A 17,119-nucleotide genomic window follows, 5' to 3' on the forward strand; every position below is an offset into this window, starting at 1 on the left:
TCGTAAAATGCTACTCCCTAAGTGACTCAATTGCCCTCCCATGTTGATAAAAAAAAAAAAAATTCTAGGGTGTGCTACCAGCAGAACAGTGTTGGTCACTATTGGCCATTGTCCGTGAGAATTCCATTCCCTCCGCTCTTGTGGCCAATATTGGCCGCTACCTGGGAGAATTCCATTCTGCACGACGAGATGAATAAACTATATTTTCCACCAACAATATTGCAATTGAACTGAGTAGGGAGGAAAGGGAAATCTACAGATGAGAGTTGAAAAGTTTTAAGATATTTACCCTTCGTCTTTCTTCAAGTTCCATCCCTTTCTCTTGCTCACATCAATGAGAACCTTTTCCCATGACTTTACTTCAGTGCGAAACTTCTTCCGGATCTGTGAAAGATTCTGTCTGTATAAGTCTGTTTTGAGCTTGACATCAATAGGTTCCACGTCGAAAAAAATTGGCAGAATCTCTTTGCTCCCATTCGATTTCGAGGCGCACTCGACCATGTACGTGAGCTCTCGGAGGCACCAGTGGCTCGAAGCATAATTTGTGGAGAATATGGGAATGTAGATCTTGGACTTCTCAATTGCTTGTAGAAGTTCACCACCAATTCTTTCACCGACACGGAGGGATTCATCGTCCCTAAAGACGAGAATCCCGGCCGCAACCATACCGTGATAAAGACAATCGGTGAATCCATGACGGGTGTCGGGTCCTCGAAAACTTAAAAAAACCTCAAACGAAGGTCCAGATGACGCCTGTGAATTCATCCCTCTCTCCATTGTAGGATCTTTAAACACCGCAGATATCAAATCCTTTCTTACTCTCAGGGAAGTTTGCTTTGGGTGTGCTTGGATCTGAGCGTGGGCTGTCAATATGATAAGGTCTCTCAGTCTCTGGCGTCATGGGAATAGGGAAGGGAGCACTGGTCTTCAAATATTCCTGGAGTCAATATAGTCAACACCTTGAGTCATCCAAGAAGCTTCCGGGAAATTTCCCCAAAGATTCCATCAATCAATGGGTTCCTACCTAGGCTAAAGTTTTCGGGTCCCATTCATCCACTAACAAATGTAAGTTTGCAGGAAGAAATTAATTTTCAAAGTAATTATGTCAATTGTCAAGTCTTGGCATTAGTTGGAGCGTCGGCCGTCGAGTGAGGATCAATACATATTACATACTCCGCTGTATTAACGACAGCAGGAAGAAGAAAAACACGTAAAATGTAGTACAGATATCACGATCCGAACCCTGCGAACTCGTCGACATCCCACCTTGCCACGCTTATGTATAGTTCTCCAGGATCCAAAGGCCAACAAATTCATGCGGAAGCAAAAACGAATCCCTGTAAAGAAACAATTAATATTACGATGACTTGGGACGGTAAAAACAAACTTATATACATATCCACATGTTCTATACAATTTTCCAAACCTACGGCTTCGGAGGCCACTGTACAAGCCTATGACCACTAAAACAAAAAGATTACGTGGTCGAAGCCTACTATACATCCAAAATAAAACAGCCAGTAAAAGTCAAGAGGCCAACTATCCTAAGCCTCGTCCTCGCTATCCGGTACTATATCATCTCTCGCCTCCAACTCATCCTCATTAAGCTCAGGTGGCTGTTCCGCATCCGATGGCTCTACAACCTCCCCATCTTCTCCTGGTACCATGACCTCGGGAAATACCGAATCTCCTGGGCGGATCATTCATGCTTGCGGCGGAAGGTCTGAAATAAACAACGAGCCCACAACGGGGTGAGATAAAATCTCAGTAAGCTAGCTCCTAATCCTTGATTAAGGCTCTAGTGCCTCCAGACACATTTTCAGTGAACAATTTCCAACAATTCTTCTTTCTTACCAAAAATTCCACAATTTAATTCCAGAAAATTCCGTTCTTTCTCCGAAAATTCCCACACCTTCTCAAATATTCTACGTTACTCCCGTTTTGGTGTTCCACGCCTTAATCTGACAATAAAATGTTCCACGTGCTCCGAGGCCCGCGTTTAACGCTTTAGGCCATAATATAAATACCCACATCGATCCAAAGCCCGCGTTTAACGCATCAGGCTGTTGTGGAAAATTCCACGTTACTCCGAAAATATTCCACGTTACTCCGCCGACATCATACAAGTTCATAACATTGAACCTCGGACCTTTATGGAACATGGCTATATATATATATATATATACCAGGGTCTCGTATACAAAAGAATACGACCCATAAATCTCGGTCTCGGACACATAGGAACATGACCGGATTAAGTCTCCGACAATTAGTCGAACACGACTCACTTTGATCTTGGACGACTTAATTGAACACGACTTTCATACCTTCTCGATCTCGGACAATCAGACGAATACGGCTCACTTTGGCCTCGACTGACTTGATTGAATACGACCTTCATATTTTCTGAGAATAGATCGGGACCACATGATTCGCTCATGTTAGAGAATTAATAAATCGGAACCACCTAATTAATTCACACTAATCCATAGATTAATCCAGACCACCCGATCAATTTATGCGACCACAAAATTCAATTTACGCCATACGACCATATTTATGCTAACGTAGCAATAAATAAATAACGTACTATTAGAATTATGCTAATGTGCAATTAATACTACTATAGTACTAAACTATAATAATACCACATTTAATTAATTCCATGGCATAACAACATCATGTCACATAAAAGTAACTATAGTTAAAATATAATCTAACCATGGTTCAAAAATTAACTAGAGTTAATAACTAACCTAACCATAGTTAAATAATTGCATAAAGTAACTAGAATTAGCAAAAGTAACCATGGTCCAATTTTGACCATGCAAATATCATCTTGAATTCACTATTCACTTCAAGAACATGATTTCTCTCTCCTCAAAACTTCATTCTCGGCCAAGGCATAAAAATGGCTAAAAACAACCAATTTTTCACCCAAATCTACCAAATCTCAAGTCCATTAGCACCCTAGGTACCTAATATAAGGTTAGGGACCAACTTACCACTATTTTAGCAAGTTTTCCGGTGAGAAAACGGGAGAAGTCTTGGTTCCAACCGGCGGCTCCGGCAACTCCCTTGCTCGGCTAAAAATCCACAAAAATCTGGCGGTTCAAGGTGGTTCAGGTGATAGTCGGGCTCCGGCGATCCAAGGTGAATCCGGCGAGGCTTGGGAAATTTTCCGGTGAGAGAGAGGGAGGGCAATGGTGAGTTCGGCCAAAGAGGGAGAGAGTGAGCAAGAGAGAGAAAGTGTTCTTCAATTTTGAAGAAGAAGACAAAGAAAATATCTAATAAAGGTTAGGATAATTATTGGGTGGGATATTTTGGGTCTCTTGAAAGTCAAGAGGGGTAAAATGGTAATTTCCTCCACCAAGAATAGTCAAAATTTCGGCCAAGGGGTGTAATGACCGAAATGCCCTTGAGTTAAAGTGAAATGTTGGGTATTCTCCAAGGGTAAATGGGTCTTTTCCCATTTCCAAGTCAAATTTTTATTTTTCTTGAACCATTTAGGGCGAACTACAAAGAATTCTTACACTGGATGAGGAAACGTCCAAAATTTAATTATTGAAACCCCTGAAGGTCCGACGTCAAATTTCGAAACTCGATTCGAGATCAATCTCGATCAATAGAAATTTCAGCGTATCTCAAACTAACAGGCGGCTTTTAGGAGTTACGCGTATCGACCTGTGATTAATATCACATTTAAGAATTTCTCGAGCCATGGCGACTTTGGTTGTCATTCAATTGCGATGGTCAATCACTAGTCTCGATGGACACAATCGTTAGAAAATAATTTAGGGACATTTGGAATCCATACAAGGTCAAACAGAATCACCCGTGATCCAAGCGTAGGGTATTATCCAAATCGTTCCTTAATCATTCTAGGATCGGCCTATATTGGTCCGGAATATTCCTTCGACAATTTTCATGGCCAAAGAATCAATCCAAGATCAAGTTCTTAGGTCCACGTACTTGATTTTCCTAACTAGCCATTCATATTTGGTTAGTCTGCTCGAGAGGGATCAACTCTGAGTGAAATTAGACTGAAATACATTAATGAGATATTTCATTCATTCATAACTTCGAAAGTGGATCGGAATTCAGGATGTCACAACAGAACCGTTAACAATACATCTTTTTAAGACCGTTGGGAAAAGTAGAAATAGCGAAGAGGAAGAGTCCATTTGATCGATGGATTTTTTTTTTTTTTTTTTGAGAAAAAAATCCAATTTTTCAGTGTTTTGATGACAGAGAACTAATCGGTTTATGGAACACGTTTTTCAAGAAGTAAAAAACAACAATAATTATAAGGAATTTTACATTTTTCGTTGAGACTCAGTGTAGGGTTCTCAAAGTTTTTCTGAGGTGTTTTAAGAAATCTAAATGTTAAAAAACGCTGCACAAAATCAAATGAACTATATACATCCAACTCTTCAATTTGTTTATTGAGTCTAAATAAATGTTCGATGGAATAGCATAAGTTGTAATGCTTATGGTTCCGGAACGATACTTTTTTTTAGTAGTGAGATCCAGATACGATTGGATTCTTTATGGAGAACGAATAGGAGCAATTGGCGGGCATGAAGAAGAGACAAACCAGAGGTAGAGAAGCAACCTACATGACCTAATTGCATGTGAGAACCCTTTCTAGTGCACATACACTAGGGGTACTTTACCAAATTGTTCAGCAAAGTCACATGGTTGCATGCAGTTTACGAAATTGTTCAGTAAATTCTGATATGAATTAGTCACGTTCATAAGATATGCGAAAAGAATAGAGCGCGATTTACGAACCCGGTAAGCTTGCTTTTCTATTTCAGAAAACGACGAAAGTATATGCTAATCCCAACAACAGACACATGATTCTTGTCCATCATCTTCTAAAGTTACATTAAAATACACCATCAAACGTGCGAGCATTCTTCAGAGCGGTTGGAAAGTAAGATTACTCTAAAGATGAATCGATCACCTTGATGTTTACAATCTTTTCGATTCATTGATCACTGACTAGTCATATTACGCGTGACTACCAAATGGTACAACTATCACATGAAATCCATTTTCTTCTACCACATCAGTTGTCTGTCTGTCTGTCTGTCTCTTTCTCCCACCATACTGCCGATCAACGTTACCATTGTTGTCTCCGACTAACATCACCACTCTTGCAACTGGCACCACCGACGCCCTCCACAAGTTAGCCCCAACCTCTCTCTCTCTCTCTCTCTCTCTCTCTCTCTCTCTCTCTCTCTGCCATTGCCTAACTAAAAACTAGAGGCATCGAGTTCAAAGCTGCAACGACGCTTGGCTAGATCTAGCGTTGAGCTTGAGCAATTCTAGCACGCGTCGAGCTAGACAGAATTTGATTGCTTGACTATGCTCAACCTTTTCAGATTATCATGTATAATTTTGTTAACAAGAGACAAATAAATTGAATGCTTTTTCTATATCACTAATTGCATAGAGAAGCATTGAGATGGTTTATATTGATCTACTTCCCAAAGAAATGAGGAAAGATACCATGATGTCACAACTTCATGTTGGGACTTTGGTCTCCAAATCCCATAAGAAGATAAATGAGAAGTGAAGGATGAAACAAAATTCGAACAAACATGTTTGTCTGATTTTTTCTTTAAACAAACATGTTCTTTTGGAAGATATCTATTCGATTTCGTGACTCTTCATTCTTTTGGAATATGACTATTCGATTTCGTGACTCTTCATTATAGTGGAAGCTGTCCATTCGGTTTCATAACTCTTCATTCGTTTGAAAGAGAACTGTTCGGATTAGTGACTCTTCGTTCTTAACCTCTATTTCATGACTCTTCGCATCATTGTCTATAAATAAAGCATTGACAGTCACATTAGAAACGATTGCCATTTTCGTCATTCATACTTCATTATTCATCATTTGTGCGATTATTCTACAAAGTGCGTTTGAAAATTTCTTCTGAAGAAGTACCGCTTTAGAGGAAAAGGCGATCCGTTCTATCTTGGGAGGCAATTGTCCAAAAACCTTGGGTACCGATTGAGGGGACAAATTTGTCTTAAGGACACAACTTCATTTCGTTGGGTTCGGATCTTTTCTCTACATTCAGATTACTCATTTGCGTTTGGTTTCAAGTTTGTCGATCAACATTATTTTACATATACGAACACTTATAGGCGATTACACTTTAAACACGACAATGATTATACACAGTATGAGGCTTTCTTCAAACATTAGCTTCTGCTAATGAGTGTTGGAACAAGTCTCTCGATAGGATTGAGGCTCGTGAAGAGTAGCAAAATGACCATGATGGACAAGAAGAGACAAAGTAGAGGTAGAGACGCAAGCAAGATGACTGACTTGCATGTGAGAGCCATTTGTAGTCCCATGGATGCAGAATGCAGTATTAAAGAACCATAAAGAATGACCTGGATGGACAGAAAAGGCAATAGATTGACCAGATCTACGCAACATTTTCTTTGTTTTTTATTTTTATGAAATCTGGTTTGATTCAACGTCAAACATATCAAACTTTTAAAACTAGTGGAGATAACTTCAATGCTTGGCGTTTCAATTCGGTTTATAGCAAGAAGTATTGGATTGTGAATATCTTGGGTTAGTGTAAGTGTGAAAACGAGAAAACATGGCCTTCATCTTCTGCAGTATTGCCAGGCAAAACAAAGAAATAATGCCAAAAAGCGGTTCACGAGTCTTTGAATATCCGATAGAAAAAGAAGATGCTAATCCCCGAAAAAGTCAAATGATTCTTGCCCGTCTTCTTCTGAGTTACAATAAAAAAAACTTCTTCATTGTGCAAGCATTGTTCAGACCAGTTTAGTTTCCTATGAAGATAAATCGATAACCCCGATCCATTGCAATCTTCTCAATGTCATTGGCCATTGGGTTATCATCCCAGAAGTTTCCTTGTCCTATTTATTTAATAACAAATTAAAATCCGAATCCTAATAACAAAGTTACAAAAGTGACAGCACGAATTCATATATTCTGAGCTTTAAAAATACAGGACATAGTCATACAGCAAATTCGAGATATGAATGCCATTCAAACTGGAATTGGCTTCGAAAACCATTGCGCTTGAATGGCCACGCTTCCTTTCCCTTCATTTGGCCCAGTTTGATTAGCATAGTGGGCCGTATTTTGGGCCAAGCCCAAATAAACTCATAGCCGCATATATGCTTCGTTTGATGCGAATGCTTTGTGCCCAAAACTCAAATGTCCTTGATATCTAAAAGCCAAGAAATGCAGCAACAACTACGAATGCAAGACTATGCAGATCTAATATTCTCATTTAGTTAGGAGTCTAACTCTGTCGAATTCGATCTCTAACTTTCTTATTAAATGAAGGAGAAGTCCTCGAACGAAAAATTTAGGTGTTAGGAATCAGATCAGCATTAGTAGCTAAAACATGGAGAAAGTAAAGAACAACCCATTGTTCTTGACGAGCAAAAGATGAGAAGTGACATTGCATGGATTCCATCCTTAAATCGTGCCAGGGTTTATTCGGCAACAAGGCTTGGGGAATACAAACTTTCATAACAGGACTAAGTAGAAACAAATTATGCTGGAATTTAATAGATGTGAAAGCTTGAAAACACTAAGGTATTATGCCGAAATTTATTCGACGACGCAACTCCCTAGATAAAGATGCACACCAAAATTTAATCGACGACACGGATCCGAAAACTACATCTAAGAATTACACCAGAATTTGATCGACACGCGAGCCCGCAAACGATAAAAGTACAATGCAGGAAAGTAAAGATACTAAACAATAACAAATTTGTTTGATTTATGCGGGTGTGGGCTCCATAGTAGATAAGCGATTCTATTTATGATGATTGTGCCATAACTGCTCATCAAGCGGTTTCCAGCTGTTGTGTCTATGTTCTTCTATCTCCATAAATCTTATGCTCACATTCTCATGATGCCATGATCCTGTTCCTAAGCTATTGTTCCTTTGAAAACGTACATCGGTTGTCCCACGATTGCAACTCCTCTGCTCTTTAGTGGCTTGAAACTAGTAATTGTAACTTGATGCGCTCTTCTTCCTTCTAGTACCTTGATAACTCGTCGATTCTAACCAGTTGGTACCCTTATCGATTATCATTAATCATTCATTGTTGTATGTTGACAAGCGATTGCTGATTGTTATCGGTATGCATCGATAGCGATACTGATTTTAATCGTCAATGATTCATCACGTACCTAACAATATTTATTGCTTGATCACGTGCTGATAATCCGATCATTGTTTTATGCAAATATAAATAGTATATTACCAACATTGTAATGTCCAAATAAATAAATTGCATACCTTCTTAAATTTTACAAGTGTGGTTGGTCATTTACCAACACGATAACTAACTTGCCAATATCGAATAATTTATAAGTAATCTCTTGCAAATTTTACAATAAAGTTTATAATATCTTAGAATGTCAACATTGTAAAGTTGAACAATATTTTAAAGAGTTATAATGTCAAAATGTGGAACTTCTCTTCGATTAAATATAGCAATTGCTTTTTAAGTTATTTGCAAACATGTACTGTTCGTGATGGAATTACCAACTGTTGGGAAATTGTGCCCATCAAGGGCAAAGAAAATATACCTACTTTTATTGCGATAATTGATTGTGACAATTAAGGGCATATTTTATTTCCTATTGAATACATGGAGAGAGATATGACATCTTCTCTATTCAGAACATACGTTCGTTCTATTCATCTACACTCAAGAACTCTCTAAAAAAAAATGTCTCTGAAAAACTCTCTCGAAGAAAGATCAATTGGCGGATCTGAATCGTTTTCTCACTTGTGATTGGGGCCCTTAATTTGTGGCTATTGAAGTATATTCGTTTTACATGATATACTTCTCCGATCAGTTATTCAAGATAATTTTAGGGCATGTAATTTAGAATTCGTTGTGTGTATATATATGTGTATGTATTGGGATCCATTCCTTTCATTAGTATCAGAGCATAGTCGTTCTTGTTTCGTGATCGTATTGTGCTTTGTTGTTAATTCGAGCACGAAAAACCCTTTTCTCGTTGGTACTGTTCACATTTCGTTCATGAATTTATGTGCAATAAAAATGATTTTCGAACACATATTCGGAATGGGCTTGGCGAGACGAGAAATTTGAGTGGTCACCTGTCGCAAGGCGACGCTGACAGAGGCCACACATTTGCCACTCACCGTGACGAGATCGTGTTCCATGAGGCAGCAGTGAAACTTCACCTTTTTGTGCCATTTCGCTCATTGAAAATGGAATATAAGTATATCATCAGACTTGTATCGACGAAATGAGCATTCTGAGAGGTTGACCCTCTACTAGAGGCCGCTAGAGGAAGCCGCACGCGTCGAAGGAGTCCAGTGCGTATGGGATTCATGCACCCACTTGTGCGGCACATGCACGAGCCCCAGACCCGATTTTGACTATCCCATAACCGGTTTAGCTTATCCATACAGGTTTTGCACTAGAGCAGATTATATGATCTTTTTGTGTTCTATTTGTTGGATTTCTTGCTGTCCAGGATATCAAATGTCCACTGCCTCACACACACTTATTGGCTTCTTATCCTGTTCAATGCAGCATCAAGATTGGACATTGTACCAGATATCCGTGGCTACAGCATCAAGAAAGTTAATGCAATTGTCACTTACAATGGACCTAATCACCTGATCAAAAAGGACGTCCCTTGTGACACAGATCTGACTTGTGTTTATACCTTATCCTCCGTCCTGATGCTACCTATACTATCTTGATCGACAATGTTGAGAAACAATCTGGTAGCTTGTACTCTGACTGGGACCTTGTCCCACCGACGCATGTAAAGGATCCTGAGGCGAAGAAAGTATTCTATTTACTGAATGATCTAGTTGGTTTTCTTTGGGCTGTATGTCTAGATAATGACCTACCCGGATAACATTGGTGGCCTGAAGACTGGGTTGACAGAGCCGGTTCCTGATCCTGAAGATAAGGAGCCATTCTTGTTGATTCTTACATTCCTTGGCACTGCTAACCTTTAAAATGCAATATTCCCTGAAATTAAATGACATTGTACGTGTGACTGCAGGGTATATGACATCCGAAAAGAAAGACCAGATCCCGATGCCAAGAAGGTAATCCTGATGAACTATCTCTGATTTGAAGCTGATTTTCTGCTATGCTATCATGAGATTGATGTAAACTAGTTAGTTACTAATCAAAATTGTGATTTCAACCTGAAGACTGGGACGATGAGGAGGGTGGTGAGTGGACTTCCCCGACCATTGCCAACCCTGAATACAAGAGTCCATGGAAGCCAAAGAGATGCAATGTTCCTGTGAGACCAGTTCTGGAATGCATCAAGATCTCTTGATCCTGCATGTTCTGCAGAAAACCAAGAATCCCAACTACAAGGGAATGTGGAAGGCACCAATGACTGACCAGGTTCTTAACACTAGTTCCATTCTTAAGCTTAACCATCAATTTACTCTATGCTTGATTTGTCAGGTAAACCGTGGAACCTTGTTCGACAATGTCTTGATCTATGACGATCCTGAGTATGCCAAGACGGTTGCTGAAGAAACATGGGGCAAGAACAAGGACGGATGTGGTTTTGCTCTTTTTGATTTTTACTTATGGAAACAGTACGAGTATGGGCTATTTTTAGTGTTTAATTTTCCTTTGCAGGCTGAGAATAAAAGAGAGGAAGAGGCAACATAAAGCACAGCAGCCAAGTCATGTTCTCACTTCCTTATCGGTCTTTCATCGGCTTGGATTTCTACAACCGCTCAAAAAGCGTCTCACAATAGCAACCCCTGCCGAGTTTACAACAATTCCGACGGTCGGGCAACCGACTGCAATGGACAATTTCGGAACAATCTAAATCCAAATTTGAGGTATCAGCCAAAATGTCCAACCGCCCACGATCATGAATCCACAGCCTCTTTAAAGATTCCAAGTGGTTCAGACCTTCCACTCTTCTTAGCCTCGGACATCCTCCAACTTTGAGACTCCTCAGCTTTCTCAATCTCAATAGGTCCGACATCCATTCGATTGACCTGCAATTCCTGACCACGAGGGACGAAAGGGATTCCAATTCTTCAAGGCCGCAAATCATGACTAATAACTGGCATCTATACAGACCTACCTCTTGCAGATTCTTCATATGCAACAGATTAAGTTTGAATGGGAAGAACTCACACCTAAACAGCATTAAAGATGCCAATCTTTTCATCTTCAACTCAAACACTGCGTTCAGTCTTCTACGCGTGCAACCCAGCATATAGACTTTCTCGAACTCGGCACCATATACACCAGACAATTCTGGGTTCCTATCCTCATTGGATGCCAAGGTTGACAAGATTTTCAAATCGGCACAACCTAGTGGTTGTCCAATCACCAGATTTTCAAGTTTTAACTCTCTTATGCTAGAAGGGGGCTGGGGGAGGAATTGTAAATTCTTGGAGGACAATATTCGAGTTTCCAATTGAGATAGGGTACCGACGCTGGTGGGAAGAGCAGTGACCGTCTCCAGCTCATATGACATCCTCGTGAAGTAAAAGGATGCAGGGGACCCGAATGTCGAATTGTGGGTCCATACCAGGCAAGTCAAACTTGGAGGAAGCTCCGGCAATTGTTTAAGCTTAGGACATGATTCTAGAGTAAGTTTTTGGAGACTAGAGAGGTAAATCATCGTGGTGGGTAATCCGGATATTTTGGTCCATGACAAGTCTAGAATCCTAGATCGCCCAATTTCTTCGGGGATTTCGCTGGTCAAGTTCCCACATCCCTTAGCATCTAACACTTCAAGCTTCTCCAACAGCCAAATCGCACTTGGCAATTTTGTTATTCCTTGTATGCATCTCATCCTAAGTACTTTCAGTTGCTTTAGATTGCTGATTGAATCAAGTAGGTGACCAATACTTGTCCATGATAAATCTAACTCGACTAACGATTGTAATTTGCCAATCGAGTCTGGAATTTCCTTTATCTGCTCACCCCTAGATAAATCCAACCGGCCCCCAATTGAGTATGGCAGCTTGCCAATCTTTGAGGAATTGGATAAATTTCGTGGCCGATGAATGACAAACTTAGTTAGAGCTTGTAGATATCCTATTTCTTTAGGCAACTCTTGGAGAGACTCACATCCCCTCAAGTTCAAGGTAGTTAGGAGCTTGAATTGACCAACGGATGGGTCAATTTCAATTAGCTGGCATCAGCCTCGAAGAATCAATCTCTCCAAAGAGACCAACGTAGATAAATCAGGTGTTCCTATTAAAAATATGCAGTAGCTGAGATCTAGTACTTTCAGTTTACTTGCGGCCTGCAAAACAATTCGATAAAGTACATATTGTGAAATGAATTGTACGAAAAGAATAACAAAAGAAATGACAAACGTATAAAACGAGTGGGAACTCATATCATACTCTAATTTGGTTCCAGCCTATCCATTCCTCCGAAATATTGCTGCATGAAAGGTCCAGAATGACCAAATTAGTCGGATGAAAGTTTGTGTTGTAATATAACGCGCGGAAACTAATCCAAATCTTGCAAATAAATCAATGCGAAAAGCACAGAAAAAATTAACGAGGAACGATAAAGGACACCGGAGATTACGTGGTTCGGTCCAAATATCGATACCTACATCCACGGGAGAGCCAGCAAGAACAATCCACTATAATCGGAGAATCGGATTTACAATCGCTCAATACGCTCGTGTTTCCCGCACCTAAATTATACCCAAACCTTAAGTGTTCACAAATAAACAACTTAATTGGATATACGAAAACTCACGAACACAAAATATGATTGTGTGCGAAGCTCTACGTGCGGCCGATCAAAGTTGCCGATTAACCCTGAGAGCTCTCTGTGCGGCTGTTCCTTTTCTTCTTTTTCTCGTGCGGCGCGACTCTTTTTCGCGAGAAAAGAACTTCTTCTTCGTTACGGGTTCTGCAGGTATTCAAGGAAGGAAAAGAAAACTAACCCTACCTTTTGTTTTTCTTTTTCTCTAATGGGCCCCACAAGATAATTATATAAAATAAAGTGTGTGGCCTCTTTCCCTTTTTTTTTCTGTCATTCGGCTGAACAAGCCCCCTCGCACAGTAAAAAGAGAAATCCAAAAAGTCAACTCAACTTGGCCAAATCTTCAATATATCAAGATTTCCTATCTCTGTAACAAACCGATTTATATCCGCAAACAATTTAAACTCGAGACATATTTAACAATTCTCCACCTTGGCTCGATGTTTGAAGTCAAGTCAATAATGCTCATCATCCATGCTGCTTTCCATCGCCCCAATGGGCGATTACTCTCTACAGACGCTAATAGTGCTCAAGCAAAGCTTGAGCTTCGCCAAAGGAATATGCTTAGTCATCATGTCTACGGGGTTCTCCTTTGTCGCTATCTTTTTCACAACAACCTTACCCTTCGCTAAGACATCTCGGATGAAGTGGTACTTGATATTGATATGTTTTGTTCGCTCATGATAAACCGGATTATATGCCGGATAAATCGCACCTTGGTTATCACAGTGTATATCAACACTTTTCTGTTCTAACTCAAAGTCCAAGAGCAAACCTTGTAACCATATCGCCTCTTTCGCTACAAAGGTTAGTGCCATGTACTCCGCCTCGGTCGACGACAAGGCCACGTGGTCTTGTAAGGACGCCTTCCAACTAATTGCACCACCTGCAAGCATAAACATGTACCCCGCTAAAGACCTACACTCATCCAAGTCACCCGCATGATCGGAATCCACAAAACCAGTGGTTTCACCGCCATTCTTGTCCCTCCGGTACACTATACCGACGTCTGCTGTCCCCTTCAAATATCTGAGGATCCATTTCATAGCTTCCCAATGAGTTTTACCTGGACGCTTCATATAATGACTAACTACACCGACAGCTTGTGAAATATCGGGCCTAGTGCATACCATAGCATACATAATACTACCCACGGCACTAGAATAAGGAACACGGGACATATGCTCCTCCTCCTCCTCGCTCTGCGGTGATAACTTAATTGAAAGTTTAAAATGCTTCGCTAATGGAGTACTCACAGAATTCACCGATTGCATATTAAAACGTGCGACAATTTTCTCAATATATTTCTTTTGAGACAAATGTAGTAATCCTGCAGATCTGTCACGCAAAATCTCCATACCCAATATTTTCTTTGCAGCACCTAAATCTTTCATCTCAAACTTAGCACTCAACCGCCTTTTCAAGACATCAATATCGGACATATTTTTCGCTGCTATTAACATATCATCAACATATAATAGCAGATATATCAAAGACCCGTCTTCCAATCTCTTAAAGTAAACACAGCTATCCATCTGACTTTTCAAATAGTTCTGACTAGCCATGAAAGCGTCAAACCGCTTGTACCACTGTCTAGGAGATTGTTTCAACCCATTTAATGATTTCTTTAATAAGCAAACATGATCTTCCTTATCCGGAATAGCAAATCCCTCTCGCTGCCTCATGTAAATCTGCTCCTCCAACTCACCGTGAAGAAACGTCGTTTTTACATCAAGCTACTCCGACTCGAGATCTTGTGTAGCAACTAAGACAAGTAAAACACGAATAGAAGTATGCCTTACCACAGGAGAAAACACTTCATTGTAGTCAATGCCCTCCCACTGGGTATACCCCTTCGCAGCAAGCCTCGCCTTGTATCTCGCAGCCTCGACACCGGGAATGCCCTCTTTCCGTTTGTAGACCCATTTACTTCCGACAATCTTCTGGTTCTTGGGTACTTTAACTAACTCCCATGTCTAATTTCGATGGAGTGATTCCATCTCTTCACTCATAGCCCCTAGCCACTGCAACCACTCGGAACTAGCTATCGCCTCAGAGTAAGACGAAGGCTCATCTGTCTCCACCTCGTCACCTACGGTCAAAGCATACGCAATATCTGTATAACCATAATGTACCGGTGGTTTAATTTGCCTTCTTTGTTTGTCTGCGGCTATACTATACTGCGGCTGTCTTGGTTGTTCATTATCACCGATTTCGGGAATTGCGGCCTCATCTGTAGTCTCAACATCTGTTACCTCTGAGGTCTCCGGAGTCTCCACCTGAAGCTCCACCTCACTACTAATACCATGATCTATCTGCTCCGCTGGTTGTGTCTCGGAACTCCTCTGTTGAAGCATTGCGGTCTCGTCGAAGATCACATCTCTGCTGATTAGAAAACCGGGTAATCTGGGATCGGTGCACCACAGCCGATAGCCTTTCACCTCATGTGCATAACCCAGAAATATGCACTTCTTCGACCTCGGCTCAAGCTTACCATCACTCGCATGAGCATACGCGGGACATCCGAATATTCGTAATCCGGAGTAATCAGCGAGTTTCCCCGACCGTACTTCCTCTAGAGTCTTCCACTCGATAGCAGATGATGGAGATCGATTAATCGGGCAACATGCCATGTTCACCGCTTCGGCCCAAAATTCCTTGTTTATTCTAGCATGCGAAAGCATGCTCCGAGCCCGCTCAAGTAAAGTTTTGTTCTTCCGTTCTGCCACGCCATTCTGCTGTGGTGTCCCAGGTCTTGTGTGGTGTCTCACAATCTCTTCTCTCTCGCTGAACTCGGTAAAATCTTTACCACGGAACTCCATGCCGTTATCGGTTCTCGGGCACTTGATCCGTTTATCCGATCGCTTCTCAATCAATGCCTTAAATTTTTTGAACCGATCAAAAACATCAGATTTGTGCTTCAGAAAGTACACACATACCTTCCTGGAATAGTCGTCGATAAATGTCAGCATATAACGAACACCTCCTTTAGAAGGAACAGGAGACGGGCCCCGGACATCCGAATGAATATATTCTACTGGTTGCTTGGTTGAATGAATACCTGTAGCAAACTTAATCCTGCGCTGCTTCCCAAAGATGCAGTGCTCACATAAGTCTAACTTACTTGTCTTCTGACCCTTTAATAACCCTCTATCACTCAGCATCGTCATACTTGCCTCACTCATGTGCCCTAGACGCATATGCCATAAACGAGTTAAATCTGAATCTGATTCACCCGATGAAACTACAGCAGCTCCCGTCACGGTCTCTCCCAATAGATGATAGAGAGAACTCACTTTCTTCCCCTTCATCACTATCACAGCACCTCGAGAGATCTTCAGCACTCCACCTTCAGCGGTATACTTACACCCGATATCATCGAGTGTCCCCGGAGAAATAAAGTTCTTCTTGAGCTCCGGTACATGCTTCACGTCCGTCAATGTGCGCATCACGCCATCGTGCATCTAAATCCGAACTGTCCTTATTCCCACAACCTTACGGGCTGCGTTATTCCCCAACGGAACTCTACCACCATCTGCAGTCCGGTAAGTAGTAAACCGGTTTCTATGAGGCGTCATATGATAAGAACACCCCGAATCTAGCACCCATTCATCTCCCGATGAACTCCGAGTCACACACAAGACAGCCTCTACATCACTAGTGCTCTCTTCAGCAACGTTCGCCACACTGGTTGTGGCTTTCTGCTTATCTCCTCTATTTCTCAACTTGGGACAATCTCTCCTTATGTGCCCCTCCTCGTGACACTCAAAGCACCTCACGCATCCCTTGGACTTTCTATGGCGTGACTTAGATCTCCTTTTACCTCTGCTGCTACTGGACCCTCGTTGTTGCTCTCTACCCCGAATCACTAGTCCTCGTGCTACATCCTGCGCTAGACTATCATCTCGCAACTTTCTATGCCACTCTTTAGAAAATAAGGCGGACTTTACCTCTTCCGAGGTAATCGTAGTACGCCCCTGTAAAAGTGAATCAGTAAAGTGCTCCCATGACTCTGGTAGGGAAGCTAACAACATCATGCCCCGCTCTTCATCATCAAGTGTTTTACCGACGTTCTTCAAATCCATCATGAGTTTATTAAATTTATCTAGATGGGTTCTGATAGACGTACCTTCGATATATCTAAACCGGAACATCCTCTTCAACATGTATAAGCGATTGTTCAAACCCTTCGTTACATAGAGCGCCTGAAATTTTGCCCACAATGCTGCGGTATCCTTCTCCTCACCAACCTCTATTAACACTTCATCCGATAAATTCAACAGGATTAAACTTCTAGCTTTTCTCATTATCACATCCTTTTCAA

General features: G+C 41.1%; 2 protein-coding genes across 2 annotated transcripts in view; one reads left to right on the forward strand and one right to left on the reverse strand.

The window, feature by feature from the left end:
- The window catches only part of LOC115733494 (disease resistance protein RPV1-like), a 61,909-nt gene extending 60,946 nt beyond the window's left edge, over window positions 1–963 (reverse strand). The window contains exon 1 of the mRNA XM_048280686.1: window positions 290–963. Coding sequence (XP_048136643.1) covers window positions 290–777 — 488 coding nt within the window. The 5' untranslated portion in view covers window positions 778–963. The remainder of the gene's footprint in view (window positions 1–289) is intronic.
- Window positions 964–6,286: 5,323 nt separating this feature from the next.
- Window positions 6,287–10,713, forward strand: LOC115751239 (calreticulin-like). Its single transcript, XM_030689015.2, has 6 exons — window positions 6,287–6,389; window positions 9,598–9,725; window positions 9,912–9,997; window positions 10,082–10,127; window positions 10,384–10,437; window positions 10,501–10,713. The coding sequence occupies exons 1-6, from the start codon at window positions 6,287–6,289 to the stop codon at window positions 10,711–10,713; spliced, it is 630 nt and encodes a 209-aa protein (XP_030544875.2).
- The last annotated feature ends 6,406 nt before the right edge of the window (window positions 10,714–17,119 follow it).

Source organism: Rhodamnia argentea, chromosome 6 (genome assembly GCF_020921035.1).
Source record: "Rhodamnia argentea isolate NSW1041297 chromosome 6, ASM2092103v1, whole genome shotgun sequence".
Classification (NCBI taxonomy): domain Eukaryota; kingdom Viridiplantae; phylum Streptophyta; class Magnoliopsida; order Myrtales; family Myrtaceae; genus Rhodamnia; species Rhodamnia argentea.